Below are 15259 nucleotides of genomic sequence, written 5' to 3' on the forward strand. Positions count from 1 at the left end.
AAGCTATCAGTATATCCACTATTCACAGCCTGTACAAGAAAAAATCAATGCAACAACTATTGAGCAAGTTTCATGGTATTTCAACAAGGTTAATGATATGAACTGACTGAAGCAAGAGAATAACAAATACTAACAAGATGAAATAGCACCAAAGGTTACTGTTTCATTGATAATGGCCAAAAGGGTAAGAAAGATAACTTTAGGTCATCACTCTCTAAGCAACTTTAGGCTGCCAATCTCTATACAAATTTCTCAATATTCAAACTGCATAACCTCTACTGATGCTACTCATTAATTATATATACAATCAAGCTAATCAAAAGTACATTCTTGTTTAATTACACTGTCTTCTTTTGCTCCTGCTGCTACTTTTCTTCTACCTTGTTACCACTCTCCATAGTGCTTCTTTAATTAGCTTTGTCTGCTTCCCCCAAAGGTGCTTTTCCCCCACTGCCTTACTGTACCGCTGTTGCCAAATGGTCTGCTACTGGCCGTTTCCTCCTTGTATTCACAGCCAAAGGTTGCTCACTTGGGTTCATCACAGTTAAATTGGATGAAAGAAGATATCATTACAATCCTCCATAAGATACACTTTCTGTAATGCCTCAGCTCATTCCACATATAACAGGCAATGAGATTTGACTATCAGCACATGCAGAATTGACTCCTTAGATACTGGTTACTTTTTTTTCATAATCCATATACATAGATACTGTAGCAAAAGCAGGACAAAAAAGGGGTGCTAGCTCATATGAATAAATGCTATGAACAAAATTATCATAATCCCTCAAACTTACAAAGCATGCAAGACTAATCCTCATATTAATGGAAAGCCAAGTATCAAGCACTTGAATGCAATAACACAAAAGCTTCACAATATAGAACTAGAACTTTTAAGTCTCAATATCTGCCAGTTTGTTCACTTCTGTGCGCACCACCAAATTGTAAAGGGAACCAACTTCCACATCCTCCTCCTTCTTTGGGACCAATAATACGTTCTGAACTATGCTGAAACCAACAATAGTCTCTATCATCCAAGGAATTGATGATAACAACCGTTGCTTTGGGCAATAAGTAAGCAATATCCTCACTTCCACAGCATGCTTCTCCATGAGCGAGAGGGAACAAAATCCTGCCACTACCGAAAAGACAACAGGTGGGAATATCTACTTATTTCTAAAAGATAGAAAGAAGTATGTCCACCGAAGATCACTAAATTCCAGTATTCCGCACAGATCAGGCTTCCCTCCCTGCCTCTCCACATTTTCAGAAGGAGAGGGACACAAGAAATCAGTAACAGCAATGGTCATCAAGGTGTGAAAGTCCTGACAGCTATGCTATGACCACACCGCCACATACAAATCTTGGACATGCTGCAATATAGAATTCAGGTACTAATATTGAAAGCATAAATAATAAAGATGTTTTCAAGATGACACAAAGAACAGAGTATCATTTGATAACCAATTATTCAATTACAATTTTTTTCTAATAATACACCAATGCCTTTGAAGAAGCTCCTGCATGGAAGGGGGGTTAAGGAAAAGTAACATATATAAATAAATACATAAAAATGATGGAGAAAATCCCCATAAGCTGAAATGAGGAATGACTAGATTGTGCTTGGGAAGTGGGACCTGTTTAGTGAAACAACATATTTGATATCCAGGAATAAGGTCAGTATTCTTCAGTATTCAATCCATAAAAATTTCAAGGCCAATATGAAAGCATTTAGCTCTGGACATGGATTGAATATTGCAAACAACGAATGAGAAGTTCTTAAGACACATGAAGCACCAATGATATAGAAATTGTAAGACAGAAAAGGGAAAGGGTTATTCCTTTTTTCTTTTCTTTTCCTTCTTTTTTTTGGAAGGGGAAATAGGGTTAATCAACATGCTTTATTAAAAGGACAGAAACACAACATCAGAAACAAAGTCACAGAGCCTAGTTCAGTTGAAAGATATCTAATGTCTATTTTTTGTAAATCATTATTATCATATAATTGGAACACTATGGAAAACAAAGTAGAGTAGACTTTTGTGGTCATCTTTTTTCAGAAGGATGCCTAATGAAATAGCAATATCAAATTTCCAATGTAGCTGAAAAATAGATAAGCAGGCTGAAACCTCAGGAGCCCATGAAAATAATTATGGATACTGGTTCGCATACGCAGCTATGCTTCTCTGCAACAGTGCAGAGAAATGCTTGCACATTTTCGCAATGACTACTACCTTTAATCCCACCCCCAACCCCTTCACAAATAGGTTCATGTATAGATTAAAAAAATATAAATAGATAAAGTAAAAGACATACTGATAGCAACTCAAAGTGCTTACCACTTAGCTGACACTGCATTCTTCTAAAAAATCTAACCCTTCCAGTTATTCCAGCAGCATAGGCCCTTCTTAACAAAAAAGTGACTGGAGCCTCCTCGCATACCATTTAGTCACTTACCCACGGACAACATTATTGGGATTTAGACAGTAATTTGTACAAAAATAATGGAGTTATTTAAGGAAAAAAAATAGGAAAGTCAGTCATGGACCTAAGTACTGAGGTAGTAAAATACAAATCCTAAGTCCACGTATTACTTTCTTGTGCTGAAATAAAGCTCAACAGATGAGTAAAACTCGAGGTATAGAGGAGATAGAAATCATTCCCAACAAACATTTGCAACACATATAGCTAAGAACACCAGAAAGAATGTCCAAGAACATCAGGCCACAAATTTGCATTACACAATATCTTATGAAATTGCTGAAGTCTTTTATTGACAATAACATAATTTATGTTCAGAAGCAAAGATTTGCAGGTCCTCACAGTGGAAACATCCAGAGTCAAACTACAATGACAAGCTGTTAAGAAGTTAATATGTTATTGATGTTGGAATTCCACTTTAATCTAAAAACACATGAAGAGCAACATTGCAGCTCTTACATTATGTGAATATTACCTTTACCAAGCTAAACAACAGTATCCCTGCAAAAATTTTCCATGTTTCCTCCTCTTGGCAGTAAATTACATGACTCAGGCAGAAGACAGCCAACAAGAATGCTAAACATACAACAGAGCAACCACCACTAGGCATCCCTCGAGAACCCGTTCACTGGTGGCCAGTTAAATAATCCCCGATCATGTACAAACTCTGTGAAAGGAGCTGTACATACATCGAGCTCAAAACCTTCATTTGTTCTTGCGAAGGTCGAGCTGCATCTAATGGGTAGGAATGACCTGGCTTGGGACAGGGGCGTAATTAAATGGACATTGATACCATTAATAATAACAAGTCATAAAAGACAAGTTCTTCAAGCCAGAATGACCAACCCACCAGGATTAAAAGGCAATTCCCTATGTTCTTCATAGATCTTATTCTTCAAATGCCTGCATAGATATCTTCTCCAACAGCAAAGGCCAATCTTCTCCAAGTTGTTGAGGGTTTAGCTCCATTGCGACCTTGAAATCAAGCAGAGAAACAGAATGATGAGCCCTCTGTTCTTCTAGAGGAGGACCACCACTTTGCATATGTGAATGATTACTAGGCCAGAGACCGTTGATAAGCTTGCTGTGAATTTGCTGCTTCTGAGCAGCATACATTGACGTGTCACTTGTAGATCTACTACCAACTAACTCTAAACAAGATCTGATTAATCGCTTCAAATATACATCCAACATGTTATTTAAGGTATTAGCACAATCTGTCGTAACCCCTCCTAGACCCTGTGTAGCTGCAATCTGCTCCATTCGCCTCCTTAGCATCTCACTGTCAGAGAGTCCGCCAATATCAAAGCAGTTAACATAATCGCCAATGTGCGTCACAGGTAATGATTTGCGGGCTCCACCACTAGGTGAGAAAAATGGAATTCCAAGAGGAGCAAGTAGAGGACTTTTGGAGAGCTTAAGCCGGCTGCCTTGTTCCACCTCTTCCCCATCTTCAACAGCAGGTACATTATTCTGGTCTTTACCTCGAACGACACCTGGAATATCTACAGATTTTTTCATCATCAATCTCTCTTCATTCTCTGGTTGCTCAGCAAGCCCCCGTGGTGGCTGCAAAGGCCGTTGATAATCGCAAGGAGTCATCTCCATCAAATCTCCATTTTCTACAGTTTTCATACCACTATCATCTGTTGCAGTTGTCAGGTGCGAAGAGGAATCTGCCTTCCCATTTGGCCCAAGAGGACTTGGCCTATCTCTAAATTTCCTTTCCCGAACTCCAGACCTCACCTTTCGCGGAGACATAGGCAAAACAACCCCATTCGACCAAACAGGGGCCACTGAGCTTTGATTCTGGGACACAACTGCCAGCGGACCATGCCCATCCTCTGATACAGGCAAGCTCTTTCCAGTTGCTATGGCAGGTTTAGCGGGACCCGCTTCATGAACTGATGGAGGAGGGGTCTTGGCACTACAAGCATTCTTCAAAATAGCCCTTATTATCTGATTATGCAAAGAGAGATTTTCCCTCCCAAGTAACCGATGACACGACTTATCAAAGTCACTCTTACTTAACTTCTGATTAATAAACCTGTTCAAACTATAAAAGTATCTCTTAAATCTGTCCGGACCAACCTTCTTGAACAAATGAGCTTTGAGCTCACCAATATCCATACGCGAACTCTTTTCCGGTTGCATATTTTTATTTCTTCACAGTCACGCCTACAAACTCATACAACAAAAATCCAACAACAACAACTAACACCAAATCCCTCCCAATTCAAATCTCAGCAACATTCCACTTCACAACCCCTAAACACCCAATTAAACAAATTAATAAAACTCACTCAAAATTACCCAAAAATGCCAACACATAACCACAATTACTAAACAAATACAAAACCCTAAATTTCAAAAATGACAACCACCCAAGTAGAGATCTAACTTACTCAAACAACAAACAACCAAACCCTAAAATCAACACTTATACAATTCAAATCTGCAAGAAATCACAAAACCCTAAGTTCAAATTCACCAAAATAAGCAACAAAGCTTACGACGCCTCGACTTCAAACGGTAAAAACTGTAAAGCGCGTAACTATACCGTTGCTCAAAATCCCACATTTCCAATTCAAAATTCACCAACTGGGTACCCCTCAATTCCCCTTTTAACCACTGAGATCGCAGAGTTTAACTTCAACATATAAGATCAATTAAAATTAACTTCCCTGATTTTAATTTTCCCCCTTTTTCCCAGAAAACAAATTCCCAACTTTCAGAACACAATTAATTGAAGAAAAAGGGGAAATGGGAATTCAACTATATTACCAGAAGCTGATTAATTTACCCTTTTTTTGATCAATTTCTGACCTTAATATCGGCAACCAAGCAGCTTCTTTGGTGACTGAACAACACCCAAATTCGATGAATTTCAACTTTCTTCGAATTGTCAGCAAATTTTTGCGAAATACCCAGCTAGATTATTTTCTCTCTCTTCTCATAAGTGCATTTGCTTCTTCTCTCTCTGAATTTTTCTGGGTTTTTTTTGTTTTTCTTTATTTTTTTGGGTTTTTTTTTTTTTATTTTTTATTTTTTTGAGCTGATTTTGGGAGAAAGAGGGAATTAGATTTTGTTTTGCAACCCTCGATCGCTGTTTCTCTCTCCTCTTTCACTTTCTCTCTCTTCCTTTGTTGGTCTCCTTCCCACGGTCTCACTTGTGTAATAATAAATTTTATCTTTTCTTTTATTTTTTATTTCCTTTTTTTGCCCTTATATTTGACATTCCATTCCTATATCTAGTTACTAACTAGTGCTAACTACTTAAGTGTGATGGACTTTGGGAGAACAATTCTTGCATTTTGGATGCATCCTAAATTGTCACTTTTGCCTTTGTGTTGCATATTCCTAACAAAATAAAGCTCGATAAGTATGAGTGTCTAGTCTCGGTTATTATATCTTTTTCGTAGTTTACTCAAAAATAATAATTGTATGATGAGACATGTTATTGAATTTGGGGCGATGTGATTTGATTTTTCTTGCATATGCTACTTCTTTAATTTTATCTTCTTGAGGTTCCTCTTAAGGTTGATTAAATTTGATTTATAATTGACAAGCTCGAAATGTTTGAAGTGGTAACACTGGAACATGCCCCTTTTTGTTGTGAATGAGTTCAGGGTGTGAGTTATACGAATGTGTATCAATGACAAAGTGGGACAAGGTGAATTCACTTTTGCAATCTACTAATGAGTTGGAGAGCTCTAGACTCAAAAACTAAACAAAGAGGGATGTTCCTAACATGGAGTATTTGAGCAAACAAGATTGCAAGGTGTTTAATGTAGGGCAAAACAATGTCCAAACTCCAAACTTGGCAAAGCACAAAGCACCCTCAAGCTAACATAGGAGTATGATAAGTAGTGTCTCGTATCTACAACTTGGTAAAGCACAAAGCACCCTCAAATTCCAAAAAAAAAAAAAAAAAAAAAAAAAAAAAAATGGTGTGCTCCACCTACAAATATGACTAAAATCAATATGAATGCTTCCTTGAAAGATGATGGGCAAGTGGGGATTGGCATAGTTGCTAGGAATGTGTGGGTGCATGGTAGTATAAGGTATGAACTATGAAGTAGACGAGGTAATAATATTGGAATCCATTTATAAACTTAAATTTTGATTGATCGACTCTCGAAAGGATCCACGCATTCTACTAAGCTTGATATAGTTTTAAGAGATATCTTTTCGATGTGCCCTCACTTTAAGTTTGTCACTTCTTGGTCTCATATTAAAAGGGACGACAACAACTATGTTGCTCGTTCTCTTGCTAATTAGTTAGTATTGCTTGGAGTATAACAAATTGGGTAAATCGTTATTCTCAAGAAGTTGTTCCCTAGATACTAAAAGATTTTAAGTCCTTAACTTAATGTAACTAACGTGCTTTAAATAAAAAATAATTAAAAAAAAGAACATTTTTGAAAACGTATGAAAAGAAACACGGTGTCCTCACTTAGAAATACATTCTCTAATTTAGCTAATTTTCCATACTTTATAGGTTCAAATTTTTTTTTTTAGAGGAAAAGCAACTAAATAAATCTCACAATGAAATGAAATTTTCATGCAAACCTTGTTATCATTACTATTAGCACTCTCATCCTCGAAGGATTTTATTTGATAAAATTTTAAGAGTTGCGAGGTTTTTCATATAAATGGATCTTATTTCATTAAAGTTGTTGTTTGGCTTGCTAGAATATTAACACCCTCCCCCCTCCCTCCGCCACCTAATGGTGGTATTCATTTGATGATGATAAAATTTTTAGACAGTTAAATATTTCTCTTCCTCTTGTGAGTCTCATCCCTACATTGTGTCCGATAATGATGGAACAACATCATTTGTTAAGCAACTCAATTCTCTGAGGAATTGATATGATATAGTCCAATCCTTTAATTTGACATTCAAATTACCCAAAATCCTTTAAAAACCCAATTAGTAAGGCCTAACAAACTCAAACTGTGGTATTTAGTGCAAGTCCTAACATTGGAGATCACTTGCGCTGAGTGTCTGAGCATTCTCATATTTAATGCAAGTCTGAACTCTACCTTTATCGGAAGTAGGAATAAGGGTGTGCAAGTCGTCTTGTCAGCGCTAGAATTCAATGACAAGTGTACTTCATCCTAAGCTAAGCATAGGAGTTTGCATTAAGCATTACTCCTGTAATCGGATTAATTTTACCTTAATTTTCCTTTTATCTCAAACACCATGCTTTTTTGAACAATGAATTGAAATTTCTATGCATTTACAATCTTATAAGCCTAAATTCAAATTTCCGTAATCTTTCAAACAATTCTAAGGCTCATTTAAAGAGTCATGTTTTATAGCCCCCACAAATTTGTTTGGACCTTGACAATTACAGTTAATATCCTTATGTTAACTCGCTTGTCATGCATTATTCTGATTCTCTATTAAAAAAAAAAATTAATACCATGTTATACATATCAGAGCATAACCAAATATCGCTCAACATATGCAACTAGAACTGGCCAAGTCTATATGAAAAGGAATGATGATAGTCAATAGTAATTAACAATCACAAGTAATAACCAAATCATCTAATTGATCGTTTCTCTATATTCGTGGCTCCCTTAGAGCCTAGATTAGAACTACTCACACATCAACACATGGCTAAATGAATACAAACAATAGGAATATATAGGTTACACTAAAGCTTTGCAAAGATTTTTTTTTTTTTTTAAATTAAATAAAATTAATTTCCAAGGAGAACATAGCCTAAACATTATAAAAGGAGTGAAGGAAAATTTTAAGGAAAAATTGAAAAGAATAATCCCACTTTTGCTCGATTTGATCAAAACGAGCCAACTTTACGTATTCTAAGAACGAGCCAACATTTGCCCCATATTTTCTTATAACAAGCGCTTGATTGGTTTTTAAAATTTGTCACCAGTTTTAAAAGGTGACTGCCACATGTCACCTTTTAATTAGTCCATTTTTTTTAAAAAAAATATAACAAAATTTTATTTTTTTTTTTAAAAAACTTTTCTCACTCCTCCTCCTTCCCCAGCCAGTTAGCCACTGCTACTGTCGCCCCTCATTAGGTACTACTGGAGTACCATGTTCATGATACTCCAACATATTAAGTGAAATAACTTATCTTTAAAACAAAATAACATAAAAAGAGTATATAAATGAAAATAAACCTAAAATAACCAATTAAAATTTCAATTTCATTTCTGTCTCCACTTTCTCTCTCCCCACCTTTCCTCTCTCTAATTTCTCAACTCACCATTTTAACATCATCAAATCCTTCATTCTTCTCAACAAAAACCACATAAATTCTTTTGATTATTATTTTAACCACTCAAACAAGCACAAAATTGCTCAATCGAAGTTGAAAATCAATTTCACTATATAAAAATGGTTAATATTCATGAATAATATAAAGAAAAGACAATCATGAACAAGAATAATGAGCAAAACAAATTAAAGTAAGTATATTGAATTTGTTTTGTTTTGTTTTAAATTAATTGAAAATGTACTGCAAATTTGAACTAAATATGTTAATTTGATTTGATTCAATCGAATCTATGTTATTTTTTAATTTTCCAAAACGTTGTGTTATTTTCTGAAAAATTTATGTTATTTTACTAATTAAAATACTATGTATTTCCGCTTAAACATTATATTATTTTAAGCAAATTTTGTGTTGTTTGCTAAAATAACCTTATGTTATTTTGCTAAAACATTGTGTTACTTTACGTAAACCATGTGCTATTTTGATAGATTCTAGTGTTATTTTGTGTAAACCTCAGCCTATGTTATTTTACTCTAAACTTGTGTTATTTCACGCAAACCTTGTGTTATTTTGCTGAAATCATATGTTATTTTTCGAAAAGATTATTATCATATTATGCTATACTTGAACTTGGTGTTATTTTGCTTAAACTTTTTGTTATTTTTTCAAACGTATGAAAATTAATTAATTTCTACGAGTTCCGTCTGAAAATTCTCATAAATTTGTTCAATTGTTTTTCTCCTCTTTACATAAAATAATCTTCATTCATGTTGTTGTTCAAATTTTATCAAATTCTCACAAATATAAAATACTCAATTTGATTTTTAGGGTTTTAATTTTTCTGATTTTGGTAATTCGAACAATTAGCTCTTCAATTCAACAAAATATCTTAATAATAGAGTGATTGAAGAAGATGGATCTTGATTCTTGAACGTTGTTGATGAATTTTGAGATTAATTGGAGAATTTAAAAATTAAGGGAAATTCTACATGGTGGCCTCCAGGTTTCAATTTTTCTACGTGGAAGACACACTTTTTTCCAACTCTCTCAAGTGGCACTATGGTTTTGCAAAATTATGTATAGTGTCCTTTTTTTAGTTTATGGCTAACTTTTATAATAAAAATGGTTGACCTAAGGTTTTTAAGTTTAAAAATTAATTAAATTATATTTTAAAATAAAATAAAAAAAGGAAATTATTTTTATAAAAAAACATCCCAAACCCACGACCACCATCCCACCACCACGTCCACCATCCACAACCCCAACCCCCATACACCGCTGGCACCCAAAATCCCTTTTTATCGCGCCGGCACCGGCGGCCCCATCCCCCTACCCACTGAACCCACCACGGCACCACCTGAACCCCATATCCCAAACCCGAAACCCCCAAATGCCCAACCCGAAACCCCTTAAAAACACACTCCCACCACTTTAAACCCCGAATCAGGCTCTCCCCAACCCTAGAAACTCCGACGCCCATGGTTTCGAGGGTGGGAAAGGTCTGTATTTGGGGTTTAATGTGGCAAGGGAGAGTTTATTCAGGTTTTGGGTTGGATATTTGGGGGTTTCAGGTGGTGGGTTTAGTGGGTAGGGGAAAGGGGGGACAAATCGCCGGTGCCGATGCAGCAAAAAGTTGTCTGGGTGGCGGCGAGGGGTAGGGGTGGGCTGGGTTGTCGGAATGGTGAAGGTTGCCACCTTCCGGGATGGTGGTGGTGGAGATGGTGGTCGTAGGTTGGAGCCTTTAATTTGATTTATTTATTTATCTATTTATTTTATTTTAAAAAAGAATTTGATTTTTTTTTTAAAAAAAAAAAAATTAATTGTGCTTAACCGAAAAATCAAAAGGTTAGCCATAAAACCCAAAAAAGGGCACTATACATGATTTTTCAGAACTTGGGTGCCACTTGAGAGAATTGGAAAAAAGTGTGTCTTCCATGTAGAAAAATTGAAACCTAGAGGCCACTATGTAGAATTTCCCAAAAAATAAAGTAAGACAAAGGGAAGGGCAGGAGAACAAAAAATAGAGGAATAATTTTTTTTTTTTTTAATTATAAGGCCCGTGTTTGACCCCGTGGAGTACCCGTACTCCAGGATTACTATAGAAATTGCGCTCCGCCTGCCACCCCTGCCCCTTCCCCCCCAAACACTACATACCACTATTGCCACTATTACTTTTGCCCCTCCTCCTCTGGCGCTTGCCGCCCCTAACCTTCCCCCAACAACAACCACCCCTACCCCTCAACCAACTTCATGTGCCCTGAAACCCACCCGTAAAAACCTCCACCCACCCTTATCACATAACCTCGCCGACCTAACTCACCCAAAATCCCTTCAATCCAACCCTTTAACTTCACCTCCATCACTTGAAAATCCTACCCCAACCACCAATTAGCCACATTTCCTTATAATTTCATCACCACCCTCCCGAAAAATCCACCCCACCACCAATTAACCACCTCCACCAACAAAAACCCACCCTGATGACCCCCTTAATTCCACCCCATAACAAGATTTAAGAGATTAAAAAAAGAAAAAAAGAAAAAAGAAAAAAAAAAGAGTGAAATAGAGGTGTTGAGTGCTGGAGATAGGTTGAGAAAGAATAAGCTAGGGGTAGGGGTGCCGAAGAAGGGGAAGAGGGCGGCGGTTATGGTGGGGTGGTGGTTATCGTGGTTGGGTGGTTGTAGCTATGGTGGGAAGATGATGGTGAGGTGGAGGAGAAAGATTAAAAGAATTAAAAAAAATTAACCTGCGGCACATGTTTTAGGTAAAAAGGGTTGTTTTGATAAGGCAGAGAGCAAAGATGGCTTATTTTGAGCAGGTCAAGTGAACATGAGACTATTCTTTTCAAAATTAAATATGGATGTTATATTATTGCCAAGGAGAACTCAACCTTAATTGAAGTGAAAGGGCAAAAATGAATGATCTTACAAGGTTTTACATTAGGAGAACCCAAATGAGCAAGAGATTACATGTTCCATTGCATGTTAACTTACCTATCTATGTACAATATAGTGATATACTGATAATCATTATGCATGATTACAATTTATAAGCATAAATAGTTCATGAACAACTTTGCTTAACCTAGATTAAAATTTTTTGAGCGGATACCCCCTAAAGTTGGGATTATTTTTGAAAATACGCAAGTTGGGCTTATTAAAAGCAAATACGCAAAAGTTGGGATTAATTTTTACAAATTTTCCTATATAAATCTCAAAATATTATTAAAACCCCAGGAATTGAGAATTTGAGAGTTCAATATAAGTGAATTGAACGGTTGATTGCAATTTCCATATTTCTTTAGAACAAATAAATTTTGAGCATGTAATTGTAATACGAAGTACAACTCAACTTAGGTCAATTCACCAAATTTGCACTCAAGCTTTGTTTAATCATCAACTGTTATTAGGTTCTGAATTCATCATCTCATAATTTGAAACATACTAATTTTGTGACAGTACTCAGGGACAGGTCCCATAAATTTCCTAAACTAATTCTTTGGGAATAATCCTTAGAACGGTTCATTTAACTACAGAATGAGCTCTTAAGATAATTGACAAAAGATAGAATGTCAAAAGGCTTTGGGTCGAGAATTAAAGCACATACGAACTAACTACAAAAACAGCTCGAAAACATAATTATCATTCTCATATGAAGAGAGATTGAAACAGATACTAATCTTTAAAATGTACCTTAAATAACTCTTCAAAACTTTTAAGCCATAAGCAAACACAAAATCCAGAAACATAAAATTCATTCTTTGAATCTCTATCAAAAACATTCAAGATATGTTTACCCTAAAACAACACCGGATCAAAAAAAGGGAAGAATACACTACACCCTAATTCATTCTCCTGATGAGCTCGTTAATGAAGTTCTCACGGTTACCAGCATCTCCACCTTCAACAAAGTGGTTCCTCTTCTTCTTTAGTCCACCCAATGGAGCTGAAAGCTGGAATGGCCATAAGAAGTTGTTGGCCTCCTTGAAGTGAGGTCCAACTGTGATGATCTCGTGGATGAGATCCTCCACACAGATGATGCCATGCTTCCCAAGGGTCTGTAAGACAAAAGAAAAAGCCAAGTAAATTAAATTAACATTACAAAAATACTGCAATACAGTTAGATTTATTATTAGTCATCAAAAGAACAAACTAATCTGAACAAGTCTTTTTGACCAAATAAAGCAACATATCATCATCTACACAACGCTTTTAGACATAAGATTTGGCATTACCATTAACTAGAGAAGATGAAATTGAACACAAAAGAAAAAGTGATGACTAATGTAATTTCTTAGAGAGGAGAATTACAAAGATGTGTTCCATCTACACCCTGAAAGATAATCAAGTTATCTGGAAAAAAAATTACTAACATACAAATAATTACCTGCTCAACAATGGAGTTGTCAGTCAAAGCAATTCTCTGCTTGTTAACCTTTCCGAAACCCCTCTTGTAGATCAGTTCCCTCACACTCTTCAAGTTAGGGTATCTGCAAAGGAAGGATTTTGGTAAGAAACAATCAAACTCAAACCAGGAGGCAACCAAACAGCATATAACTATGGTGGAGAAGACATACCCGAAGGTAACAAAAGGCTCGACTCTGTGCAACATGTTCAATGTTGCCTTGTTCACCTTCAAGAAGACTCCATTGAAAATCTGCATTGACAAAGAATCTTAGACTACAGCAACTAAATATAAAAAAAATTCCCTAGACGAAGCTTGTTATATAACAGTAAGCAGCCAGGCTAAAGTAAAGAGCCAGCCACACACACAGGAAACTAAAGAAGCTAAAAATAAGATCAATCAACATTTGACTAACAAGTCAAGGAAATTATTCCCATGCAACATCAAAAACTAATCTACCAAAAATCATTTCTATCAGCTCAACTTAGCAGAAATAGAATAAAAAACATACAAAAGATAGGAATTGGTTACAGAATTATGTAAGATTTTATAAGCCAAAAACATATAAACATGCATATAGACAGAGAGCAGTAAAGCTAGCTACATATACTAAACATTAAAAACTCATAGTGTGTATCGAACCTGTCTCAATCGGAGAAGCTGCAGAATAGACCTGGTCTTGGGGTGCATAGCATTGATACTGTATAAACATGACAACTTACATTAATGCCACAAACAATCAACTAACTATCATAATTAACTAATTGAAAAAAAGTTGATCGCCCACCCTCTAATACGGATGATAAATAGAAGCTTAGCCTCTGGCTCGACGTAGAATCCACCCTTCAATTTAGCCTCCCTTCTGAGACAGATCAATTCCCTCTCCTGATTAACAATAAACAAGTCAAATCAGAAACTTAATTTAATAACCATACACCAAGAACAGACGGCACAAATAACAAGCACGGACCTGGTTTGCGTATTCCTTGGCGTACTGCTCAGCCCTCTTAAAGATCAGCTTCCTGTTTTCAACTCTCTTCTTCTTCTGAACATCCTGATCCTCCTTCTTGGCCAAAGCCCATTCTTCCTCCCTCTTCTGCTTTTTCAAAACCGACTCCGGTACAACAACTTTAGTAGCCTCCTCACCCATTTCTGCTTAACAGAAGTGCCAATCAATCACCCATTAAAACCAAAACCATATACCCAGATCATATAGCCTATTATTAAGCATCCAAAATCACTAAAATCAAAATTAGCTCCTCCATTTCATATCAATTTCAGATTACACATCCTAAACCAATGCATCATTATAATTTCATGTTTAAGCCATAATCCAAAAAAAATTGTTACTCGGGACACAAATTTATCACCACAATTTGAATATTAACCACAAAAATCGATCTAATTTCTGGGATTACTCCACTTGTTTATACTAAAACTAAATAAAATTCAAAACTTTCCAACATTTTATTAGAAAAACACAGAACCTACTCCAAATATTCGCAGGAAAAGCAGCTAAATCACATAAAGCGTACAAAAATCCAACTACAGTAGTACAAACAAATTCGTAAAACCCTAAAAATCGATATAAACTAACTCATTTCAATCACATTTCACACAAATCAACAACAACAAAATTCAAAAAAATTCGATAAAAAAACAGGGACAACATCTTACAGAAACCCGATTGTTCAGATCAAACGAAAAAGTAATAACAGATTAAAGACGATGATTGTTCGGAATTGAAAGATGAAAAGAGGAGAGAGAAAGTACCTTCGAAGAGTATGAGCAAAAACCCTAGCCGCTACTGAGGGAAAATATAGAGAGAGTGGCAAATGTAGCAGAAATTAGGGTTTGTAAGGGGGAAGATGATGCGTTTTATACTGCAAGTAGACTGAGAGGCCAACATGGCTAATTACCAAACTACCCATTTACATTTTTTGTTGGGTTATAAAGCCCATGAGGCCGTATTAGGTCATATTTTTATGGGTATGGTATTGGTAGTAAGTGGTTGGGTCGACCCGTTTTAGTAAAAAAAAAACTTTTTATTTTCGAGAAAATAAAATCAAATGAATTTCGATATAATAAAGTAAAATAGGTTCACGTAATATAAGTTT

At 35.9% G+C, this 15259-nt stretch overlaps 2 protein-coding genes across 2 annotated transcripts; both read right to left on the reverse strand.

Moving 5' to 3' along the window:
• Positions 1 to 2273: 2273 nt before the first annotated feature.
• LOC145595946 (uncharacterized) lies at positions 2274 to 5658 on the reverse strand. Its single transcript, XM_081652382.1, has one exon. It carries the CDS (start codon positions 4633 to 4635, stop codon positions 3370 to 3372), a length of 1266 nt encoding a protein of 421 aa, XP_081508508.1. The 5' UTR covers positions 4636 to 5658; the 3' UTR covers positions 2274 to 3369.
• Positions 5659 to 12413: 6755 nt separating this feature from the next.
• Positions 12414 to 15032, reverse strand: LOC145595947 (large ribosomal subunit protein uL30y). Its single transcript, XM_081652383.1, has 7 exons — positions 14916 to 15032; positions 14113 to 14294; positions 13930 to 14027; positions 13785 to 13842; positions 13315 to 13394; positions 13125 to 13227; positions 12414 to 12795 (listed from the first exon to the last, which is right to left on the reverse strand). The coding sequence occupies exons 2-7, from the start codon at positions 14290 to 14292 to the stop codon at positions 12580 to 12582; spliced, it is 735 nt and encodes a 244-aa protein (XP_081508509.1). The 5' UTR covers positions 14293 to 14294; positions 14916 to 15032; the 3' UTR covers positions 12414 to 12579.
• Positions 15033 to 15259: the final 227 nt, after the last annotated feature.

The sequence above is a fragment of the Chenopodium album genome, chromosome 19 (assembly GCF_948465745.1).
Source record: "Chenopodium album chromosome 19, dcCheAlbu1.1, whole genome shotgun sequence".
In the NCBI taxonomy this organism is placed as follows: Eukaryota; Viridiplantae; Streptophyta; class Magnoliopsida; order Caryophyllales; family Amaranthaceae; genus Chenopodium; species Chenopodium album.

Bases quoted from the DNA above. Each gene is read 5' to 3' on its own strand.
- LOC145595946 (XM_081652382.1), bottom strand. From the start codon at position 4,635: ATGCAACCGGAAAAGAGTTCGCGTATGGATATTGGTGAGCTCAAAGCT.
- LOC145595947 (XM_081652383.1), bottom strand. From the start codon at position 14,292: ATGGGTGAGGAGGCTACTAAAGTTGTTGTACCGGAGTCGGTTTTGAAA. The intron at 14,028-14,112 runs GTCCGTGCTTGT...ATTGTTAATCAG, and splicing joins CCAAGGAATACGCAAACCAG to GAGAGGGAATTGATCTGTCT. The intron at 13,843-13,929 runs GTGGGCGATCAA...ATGTTTATACAG, and splicing joins TTTATCATCCGTATTAGAGG to TATCAATGCTATGCACCCCA.